This window comes from Lemur catta, chromosome 12 (assembly GCF_020740605.2).
Source record: "Lemur catta isolate mLemCat1 chromosome 12, mLemCat1.pri, whole genome shotgun sequence".
In the NCBI taxonomy this organism is placed as follows: Eukaryota; Metazoa; Chordata; class Mammalia; order Primates; family Lemuridae; genus Lemur; species Lemur catta.
Window position 1 is genome coordinate 9,797,647 of NC_059139.1, and position 10,739 is coordinate 9,808,385.

Here is a 10,739-nt window from a genome sequence, read left to right on the forward strand (position 1 = left end):
AACAGCCGTCTGTGAAAAATCCAGCTGGTATGTTCTTACTTGAAGTTGGTGTTCTGGTAGGTATATATTGGCATTTTATTGTGGTTTTAATTTGCGTTTTCCTCTTGACTAATGTCCTTGAATGCCTTTTCATATGTTTAATGGCCATTTGGATGTTCTTTTTATGAAGTGCTTGTTTAAGTTCTATTGCTTATTTTTCTTTTGGATGGTCTGTCTTGTTTTTATTGTTTTGTAGGAGTTTTTATATATTCTAGGTATGAGTCCTTTGTTGAATATTTGTATTACAAATATTTTCTCCTGGTCTGTTGTTTGTCTTTTTACTTTCTTAATGGTATCTTTTGGATGAAGGGAAATTCTTACTTTTAATGTAGTAGAATTTATCCATCATTTAACTTAGAGTTATTGCTCTTGTGTCTTCTTTAAATTTTTTTTTTTTGCCTACCCCAAGGTCATGAAGATATTGTCCCTTTTCCCCCCTAGAATATTCATTGTATTTAGACCTACTTTTCCAGCTACAGTCCATCTGTAGTTAATTATTATGTATGAGGTAGAGATTTAAGATTTTGTTTCATATAGATTCTAATTGCTCCAGTGCAATTTGTTGAAAAGGCCATATTTTCCTCATCTGACTGATATGTCACCTTTGTCAAAGATCAATTGACAGTTTCTGCCTTCTCTTTTCTATGCCATAGGCCTATTGGTCCATCCTTGAGGTTATACTACACTCTCTTAATTGGTGTAGCTTTATAATGTGTCTTGGTGTCTGCTCATGTAATTCCTAAAGTTTTGTCTTCTTCCAGATTGTCTCAGCCCTGCTGGGATATAGATTTACTTGGGAATAAGTTAGATCTTTATAACACTGAGTTTTTTTCCATTCATGAGCATTGCATAGCTTTCCACTAAATTAGATTTTAAAGAGTTCTCTCAATAGTTGTAATTTTTCGGTACAAAAGTCTTGCAAATCTTTGTTAGATTTATTCGTGGCTATTTTTTTTCCTTATTATGCTGGCTAAAACCTCAAGTCATATGAATAGAAGTGATCATAATGGCTTACTTAGTTTGTTCTCTATTTCAGGGGAAGAGCTCTCATATTTCACCATTGAGTATAATGTTTGCTGCATAGTGTTTGTAAGTACTCTATATCAGGACAAAGGAAATTTTCTTCCATTCTAAGTTTGCTAAAAGTTTTCATTTTGTTAACATAAGTGCTGAATTTTATCAAATGCAATTTGTTCATTTGTTGATAGGGTCATATAACATCTTTTTCTGTTATGTGATGAGTTACACTAATTGATATTTTTTGGCTTATGAACAATGGAAATTTATTTCTCACATTTCCAGAGACTAAGAAGTCCAAGATCAAGGTGCTGGCAGATTAGGTGCCTGGTGAGGGCTGGCTTTCTGGTTTGCAGATGCCTGTTTTCTCACTGTGTCCTCACCTGGTTGTACAGGCACAGGAGCTGTCTAGGGACTCTTTTATAGAGGGCATGTTGATTGATTTTTGAATGTTAAACTAATTTTGAATTCCATTCCTGGAATCAACCCAACTTGGTTGTGATGTATTGTTATTTTTATATGCTGTTGGGTTTGATACATAAATGTTTGATGTAAATGTTTGGTGAGTACTTAAGCATCTGTCAATGCCCTATAGCCAAAGACCACTAGGAACCCACTTGAGGTTGAACAAGTTCGGTTTGTTGCTCATTGAGAGGGAGACTGAACATAATAGGAACCATGGGGCATCCCAGTAAGAGGAAGTTAAGAAGGATTTATTACAGGATTTAGTGTTTTCAGAGAGGGTTTAAGGAAGCAGAGCTTTACTCCAGTCATACTGTCAAGAAGCAGGGATAATTCTATAATTGAATGTCTTTATAGATCTTTTCCATAAGTCTAGAAGAATGCATCAAGGCTAAATTGTAATTGGTAAAGAGGCAACAGCCCCTTATAATAGCCAGGATGAGAGGATGTTTGGTCATTTTTTATGGTTTGAACAATGGTCTTGATTTTGTCTATGTTAAGAGATGATTATGGTGTGGTCTCAGTTTGCCTTCATCATCACAGTTACAGAGTATTCTTTGGTATCTTGGCCTCTCAAGTTCACTTTTGTAGCCTTAAATCCCAGTCCTGTAAAATTGCTTGAAGCCCTGCTGGCTTCTTTGCCTCTTAGCATCTGCTAAGTTTCTCAGTCTTCAGTCCAGTATCAAGAATTGACACCTGCCTTGGAGGTGAACTTGGAATGCAGGAAGTTGGGCTCACCTCTATAACCTGCCTTTCTTTCTTGGCTCTGGTGCCCTAATTCTGTCTTGGCCGTTCTCCTATGCCTTTAAACAATTAAAAAATGAGAAGATTTGATCTGTTCTTTAAGTTTATCTTCAGTTTTCTTTCAACTACTCATCATAGCCAGAAGCAAAAGTCCTATAATTAATTATACATTTTGTACATATATTCTCTGGCATATGGGAAGCCTTTGGTCATTTAACAAACCAACTAGTATGTGTTGCTTAAAGAGTGTGTATAGGAGAGAAATGAGAAGTAATGAAGAGATTGCCTTGTCTCGGGGAACACATTGCCAACCCCGGGCCCTCTTTCTTCTACTCCAGTCGGTTTCTAGTGTGGACAGAGAGCACCTCACTTATCTCTCACCTGGCTGTACCCCTAGAATGACACGAATAATGCAGGGCTGACTGCCTGAGTGTGTTGTTTGGGATCCTGGAGGGCCCTCCAGCCTTCAAAATGCCTTTTCACCCTCCCTCACCCCAGACTACCACTGATGCCTTCTGTAAGGAACAGAGGCCGCAGCTAGAGGAAGTTTAAACTTTCCAAAACACTGAGTGCCCAGGGCAACACACAGACTTTGGTGAACGACAGATACCAGAGTCTTCCTTGAGAGCAGGAATGGTGAGCCGGGAGAGGCATGCTATGACAGAGGGAAAGAGGCAGAAAAGAGAAAAACAGTCTTCTAACATTATAATCATGCCTCCACAGTGTCCCGAGGCAGAGGCAGGCAACTCCTCCAGTGCCACAATCACCAGGGGCAGGGGGTTCTGACACTCTATCTCCTACATGGCCAGGGGTCCTGCAGGAGGTGAGTAACTGAGAGGGTGGCAGCCAGCCCATTTCTGACCACCTTCACCCCTGTGCCGCTGCCTCCCTGGCTGCAGGAGTGGACCCCATTTCATGCTCCTCTGATCTTTGGGGTCTTCCCTTATTAATCATTTGTCAGGGGCACAGCCCTTTTGACAAACTGACTGCTGCTGAAGCTTGGTGTGCTTTTCGTGTACTGCATATTCTTCCCTCATCTGTTGTCTGTTTGTGTGTGACGTTCTATAAATACATTAATTGGTACCACTTTTAATTTAACTGTCACTGCTGTCTCTCTTCTTGACAAGCTTATATTAAACTCTCTTAGGATGGAACAAAATAAAACCACCCAGCCATAAGCAGCCTATTTTGGCTAAAGAGGAATGTAACAGGAAGAAAAATTGTGGGGAAAAGATCGTTAAGACTCATCATCGGTGATAGTTTGTATGAAAAATTTAGAGTAAAACTTCCTTCTTAGAAGTGGGGGAAAAATCCTCCAGGAAACTAAACTAAGGAAGGTAAGGTGGAATTACCAGAACAACAGCTGCAATTTAGGAAGTGGGCTAAACCCAATTTCAACTTCATTTTAACATTCATCAAGTCATACTTATTTTGGACGGACTTTGGTTTTGGTAGAGTTTCAGAAACCATATTCCATACATGCCTCAGAAGGCTGCAGCCATTTCATAACAATGGAAACCCAACTGGTACAAGTGCCCATTTCAAGTGTCTTTTATACTTGATAGAAAGTGGGACTAACTAATTGTACAATAGAGTATATCCTTAACTAACTCCCATCTAGATGGCATTTAAGGACACAGTAGAAAATAATTTTAAATTTCTGCTATTCTGTGTTCTAAAGTTTATAAAACCAATGTTTGAGGATTTGGCAAGTTTAGGGTATAATGAGGCCCTTTATTTCTAGATAAATTTATATTGATATCAGCCAAGACCAGTAGACTGGTGCATCAGTCCGGGTCTGCCAGAGAAACCGAACCAGCGATTGTGGGAGCTTGCACGTCTGACATTCCTCGAGTAGGCTGTCAGGAAGGGCAGTCTGGAATCTGGCAAACCAGAGCCGATGCTGCAGTCTACGGGTGGAATTTCTCCTTCCTCTGCGAAACCTCAGTTTTGCTCTTAAGGCCTTTAACAGGTTGGATGAGACTCACCCAGATTATCTAGGCTAATCTCCTTTCTTTAAAGTCGGCAGACTGCAGATGTTAATTAACCATATCCACAGAATACCTCTGCAGGAGCACTTAGACTAGTGTTGGATCACATAACTGGGTACTGTGCCTTGCCATGTTGACACATAAGACTAAGCACCACCTCTGGTCAGGAAAACTCTCCTCTGGTTTGAACAGAATGATCTGGAGGTGCCATTCAGTGTCTGCAAACAGCATCAGTCCTGAAGGCCTGGTGTGCGTGGTCGGCTCTCTGACTCCTAAATAGAGCCTGTCTCGTGGTGTGGGAGAAAGCCCAGCACGTGCTGTCCTTGTTCTCACAGCTCCTAATGCTTTGCTAGGGCCATGAGCTCAGGACGCACACTGTAGGGAAGAATTTCCTTATTTTTCATGAAAGCTGCACAGAACTAATGTTCATACTCTCAGCCAGCCATCTCCTTTCCCCTTTGCCTTTGCTTCTGGAGAATGGTGTGTAGGGAAGGGCTTCTGAGAATTTGTAATGTGTGTTTAGTTCTGAAGAATGCTTAATTTAAACAAATCAAATGAATAAAATTTCTGTAAGTATGGATTCTTTACTTAAAAGTATGTTTCCCTTTAGAACAAAGAGAATATGAAAAAAGAATATGACCATAAAACTGTAAAGTCTTCACTTGGCCAACCAATATTTATTTTATAAATATTTTCATTGTTTATAGCTAGACTAATCTTAAATGTGACTCAATATAACTTCTTTAGTTTGTTTAGTAATTTTATAATTTTAAGTGTATATTATGTTGGAATATGCACAATGAATGCAATGAGATTGAATGTAATATAATGTAATGAGAATGAGTGAATCCTGACCTCTTCTCCACTTTGTCCTTCTCACTTGGGGAAGTGAAACACATTTGAATTTAGGCTTAGATTATATTTGGTCACAAAATACTGACCCAGAAATAGTGCAGTGTGAAGGGGAAAAATTATCCAATGTATTTGTTAAATGTAGTGTATCAAATGGGATTGTAGAAATTCTTCTTCCACCCAAAGCTATTTCGATCCTCTTTTCCAGTGTTAAATTTATCAAATGTAACTTTAAAATACAAGTTCTGCGGTTATGAATGTATTAAGCACCTACTAAGATGCTTTGATGTTCCCTGAACATGACACACACTCCTTGTAAAATCTTTGAATTTTTTTTAAGGCCTCCAAATTCTCTATCATTGTATGTGAAGAGGAAAAGGAAAGTTTAAATATTTTGATTTTTATTATCACAATAAAAATATCTTGTGAGAATTCTAAGGAAAAAAAAAAAGCAATGTTATTGCAATGTTATTGCAATGTTATTGCCTGAATAAGAGGCAACGTTTTCATATTTTGTGCAAATGGGAAGTGAGTCCAGGTATTCACAGTGCATATCCAGTGAGCTGACAAGAGCAGGGCCGGTAGTAAGGACGGCTGCCTGGGAGTGGCCAGGGCGTCATGCTGGCTGACCACAGCATCCTTTCAGCTGGTGGTGGTAAAACTCAGGGGTTGGAACCTGCTGCATGCAAAGGAAAATTTTTAAACTAGCCTTTTTCATCTTGATTGAGGATAAAAACATAAAGGGGAGTGTTTGAACCTCTTGCAATCATATTCTTGGAAAGTAATACCTAAGTGTTTTCTTAAAACCTCATTTGAAATTGAAAATGCAAGCTGTGGGGCTCATTAGTTTGTCCATGGGTGGTCTTCAGAGGTGGACCAAGGCTGGGTGTCTGGGTGTTGGTCTGTGTGGGCTGAGTGACGTGTGAGCTGAGTGACCAGGCAGGCCTGGACACGTTATTTCCAGGAAACCTTGAAAATAAGTCCCACAGTTTGTCTGCTTTCACCTCCCTTCAGCCGAGGAACATTTGGCTCCACAGTGTCCCAGGGAGGCCACACTACAGAGACTCACAGGGCTGGAGAAGCCCCTGCTCCGCAGGGATGGGCTCACCCTCACCTTCGGACACTGTTCAACAAGCAGGCGTTTTGCTGACACATGAAGCCAACATGAGCAGTTCTTCATCCATGGGTGAAAAACTGGCAATCACTGGGTATTAGATGAAGTCTCATTTCTATTATCAAATTATAATCAAACTTTGTGATTACGTAGCATCCATTTTACATTGTGAGTTAGAACACAACTCCAGCTGTGTATGTGCACACACGCTTGCACGCCAAACTTAAAGTTTCACAGACTAGTTCTCCCCCTTGTTACCTGTGGTTTGCTCTGGTATTTTCTATTCTATCCCATCCTACCCTATCTATCCTATCCTATCTTATCTATCCTCTCCTATCCGTCCTGTCCTATCCCACCTTATCCCATCCCACCCCATCCTAACCACTCTACCCTATTGTGTCTGTATCCAAAGTGCTAGTCGTGACTCATTACATTTATATGATGACACTTTAATATCTGGTGGATCTACTTCTAGAAAATAAAACCAGCAGTGGTACAGGTTTGTGAACATTGGCGGTAAAAGAAGCTCTTCTGTACGAAACAATCTGCAGCCCGAGACATGCTGATTTCTGACAAGGTGCCCAGCTCTTTTCCTCCCAAGTGAGAAGGACAAAGAGGAGAAGAGGTAAGGATTCACTCTTTCCGTAGGACACAGACTTACACAGGGATGTATGTACATATATATGTTATTTTTTTTTAACCACATCCAGTCCCCAAACTTGACTTTCGTTTCCCTGAAGTGGGATAGGAAAGAAGAAAATCAGTATCCATTGAAACTGGACAGTGCATGAATTGGTCCTGGAAATAGGAACTTTTGCTGAAACTCTTACATGTCATTGAAACTTGTAGTAAACAGAAGTTACCATCAGAGAGGACTCTGAGTAGACTAATTGGTGATTCTGAATTAATGTCTTGATATGGCATTAATTTTCTTTCCATAGTCGATTCTGGGTGACATTCTAAAAGCCCCTGGAAAGGAAATTAATTGCCTACTTTCCCTGTGATGTTAACGGTGCTCCCTTGGGCTTTCAAAAGCAACTTTCAAAGGAGAATGTGATTTGGTCCATAGTTCTTATTTATTTTTGGTTTTCCAGAGTCTGGACTTCTTTATTAAAGGCTGTCAACCTAAGGCTTTGACCACAGAGATTTAGCACCATGTTTTTAAGAAAATCAAAATTGGGGTTAATGAAAGTTAGAAATCTTTGAGTCTCCTTGTAGTTCCCCTGTACAGACACTTGTTTTGCAACTGTCTCTGGCCTGGGTGTGCCAGGTCTTTGCAGACCAGCTTGACCAGAGGGAAAACAAAATAAACATTGCCAATGGTGGCGGTCATAACCGGCAGACTCCTTTTTTTTTTTTGCCTACCAGACAAATCTCTTCTTTTTCCCCCCATTAAAATTTTGTCTGTATTTGACATTTTGAATCACCCTAGAAGGTGGAATATTGTTTTTGTTGAAGCCACTGGGTAAGTGTCTCCTACCTACCTTGTCTGGAAAAAGCCCCAAATGTCCCCTTCTCATTTGCTCCTGGCCTAGGACTACCGCCCTTCCTGGCCTCTCTGGGTCTTGCATTGTAGCCCACCTGGCCTCAAGCTGGAAAAAAAGACCTTATCCAGGGTACCTGAATCCCCCGGGGAGTTAGGCCCTCAGGCTCCAAATAGCCCTGAGACCTGGTCTAGGTGGACGGTGAACCTGCATAGGGCCTGCATAGACCTCAGAGGGCAAATGCCATGAAATGCTCCTAAAAGTCTGAAGATACCAGCAAATCATATGGCAAATGAAAAATAGAGATATTCTTGGAGGAGGCAGTGGTTGAAGTATTAGAAGCAGACTTGTCAGAACAAAAATACCTCGTCATCACCACTTGGCCTCAAGAGCAGGCAGGTGTGGAGGTGGCGCCGTGATTCCTAGGCTGCTCCTCTGACTTTGTGTCTCAAATTACTCACCACTGATTTCTGGTTCTCCTAAGAGTTGGTTCCAGCACTTACCTGCTCTTTTCTATATATCCGGGCTCTCCTTTTTAAATGCTGGCTCTTTTCTTCCCACCGTGAAGACGTGTTAAAAGCTCTCCGGTTTTGGGGGAAGGCCCAGGAGGTGTCGCACGGCCGAGTCGGCGGCGGGGCCGTGCTGGGGAGGGTCTCTGCGGGTGACACCTGCCGGACTCTGCGTGGAAACTGACAGTGTCCTCTCCCCTTCTCGCCTCCCCGCAGGCCCGCCGGGCGGGACAAGGGAAGCCCCAGCGCGACGGGCGCCAGCCGGGCCACGGCGGCGATGGCGGCGGCCGGCTCCCCCGGGCCGTGGGCCTGGTCCCCGGCCTGGGCATTCTCCGCCTACCGGCCCTTCGAGCCCCAGGCCTGGGGCCTCAGCCCGAGCTGGCGGCTGACGGGCTTCTCCGGCATGAAGGGCTGAGGCTGCAAGGTCCCGCAGGAGGCGCTGCTCAAGCTCCTGGCGGGACTGAGCTGGCCCCCACCGGGCCGCGGCCTTGCAGGGGCGGCCCCCGAAGCCGGAGGCGCGACCTCCCCAGCCCTGGGCGTTGGGCTGGACTCCTGCGTCATCCCCTTGAGGCACAGGGGCCTCTCCCTGGTGCAGACCACCGACTTCTTTTACCCCTTGGTGGAAGATCCCTACATGATGGGGCGCATCGCTTGTGCCAATGTGCTGAGTGACCTCTACGCCATGGGCATTACTGAATGTGACAACATGTTAATGCTGCTCAGCGTCAGCCAGAGTATGAGTGAGGAGGAACGGGAAAAGATAATGCCGCTCATGATCAAAGGCTTTCGGGATGCTGCCGAGGAAGGAGGCACTGCAGTGACTGGGGGGCAGACGGTGGCCAACCCTTGGGTTATCATCGGTGGCGTTGCCACTGTGGTGTGTCAGCCGGATGATTTCATAATGCCTGACAGTGCTGTTGTGGGGGATGTGCTCGTGTTAACCAAACCCTTGGGAACCCAGGTCGCTGTCAATGCCCACCAATGGCTGGATAATCCTGAAAAGTGGAGTAAAGTGAAGACCGTGGTCTCCAGACAAGAGGTAGAGCTGGCCTACCAGGAAGCCATGTTCAATATGGCTACCCTAAACAGAACAGCTGCTGGGTTAATGCACTCATTTAATGCCCATGCGGCCACAGATATCACAGGCTTTGGCATTCTTGGACACTCTCAGAGCCTTGCGAAACAACAAAGAAATGAAGTATCCTTTGTCATTCATAATCTGCCAATCCTTGCCAAGATGGCTGCCATCAGCAAGGCCACCGGGCAGTTTGGGCTCCTTCAAGGAACCTCAGCTGAAACCTCTGGGGGATTACTGATTTGTCTGCCAAGAGATCAGGCAGCTCACTTTTGTTCTGAAATCAAATCTTCCAAGTATGGCGGGGGTCACCAAGCATGGATCGTTGGGATTGTAGAAAAGGGAAACCGGACAGCCCGGATTATTGACAAGCCTCGAGTCATTGAAGTCCTACCTCGTGGGGCCACTGCCACTGTTTTTGCTCTTGACAATTCTAGTGCCTCCTCGGAGCCACCTCATGACATGAAATGGCAGAAGTTGTTTGGACCTTAGAGCCTTTGTACACAATCATGGGCAATTAAAACAGTTAATTTTAAGAAATTGCCAAAGAAGGCTGCCTGCATAGTGGTTCCAGCTTCCCTTTCTAGGTGATTTGAATCAGCCCATCAAAAGCTGCCTCTATGTACATTCCAAGGCCAGAAGTAACATTCTGAACTTTGGGGGGACATTTGTTCATCTATGGGTAGAAGAAGAGCAGAAAAACCCATTTTCTCTTATCAAAGTAAGATGAGGCTATTCTGTTTTGAAGGATTTTTCTTTGCACTGGGTTGATTAACTTCTGCACAGACAATGAGATTATTTATTAAAATTGCACACACACAAAAAAGTGAATTGCAAAATGAAAAAAATTTAGACCAGAAGCAAATGAGTTTGGACCAATACTGCTAAGAAATCTAAATTGTTAAGAGAGATCTCATAATGTAATGCCTAATTCTTTATTAGATTTTTCTGAAGTACTGGCTCTTTCCTGGTCTGGACAAGAATTGAGCAGCTTGTCCAACGGCTGGGAAAGGAGGACCTGCCACCATCCGACTTGGTCTCTGTTAATGACGCCTCTCCTTCTAACCCCACTAAGGGCTGGGAGAGGCAGAGCAAACCTCAGAGCCCAGGCCTTGGTGGTTATTACCATGTTAAATCTTGTGGTGACAATTTCTGGTGATTTAACCAATAAAGAGTAATTTCTAGCTAAAAAAACTTTTTTTCTCCCATTTTGGAACACGAAAACTTTCAAATATCCTCCTTTTCCTTCTAATGGTTGCTTCTCATTCTCTCCAGGTGTGAACTTTTCTCTAGGTGCATCTCAACTTTTGGTGTGCACCAAAATCTCCTACAGAACTTGTTAGAACACAGATTGCTGGGCCTTATCCTTAGAGTTTCTGATTTGGGAGGTTTGAGGTAGGGTCCAAGAATGCACATTTCTGACAAGTTCCCAGGTGATGCTGATAGTTAGGG

At 43.2% G+C, this 10,739-nt stretch overlaps 1 protein-coding gene across 1 annotated transcript; it reads left to right on the forward strand.

Annotated features, from left to right (window-relative positions):
• The first annotated feature begins 6,203 nt into the window (after positions 1-6,203).
• Positions 6,204-9,779, forward strand: LOC123648134 (selenide, water dikinase 2-like). The gene is made up of 3 exons (XM_045565866.1): positions 6,204-6,313; positions 8,304-8,339; positions 8,459-9,779. The coding sequence occupies exons 1-3, from the start codon at positions 6,204-6,206 to the stop codon at positions 9,777-9,779; spliced, it is 1,467 nt and encodes a 488-aa protein (XP_045421822.1).
• The last annotated feature ends 960 nt before the right edge of the window (positions 9,780-10,739 follow it).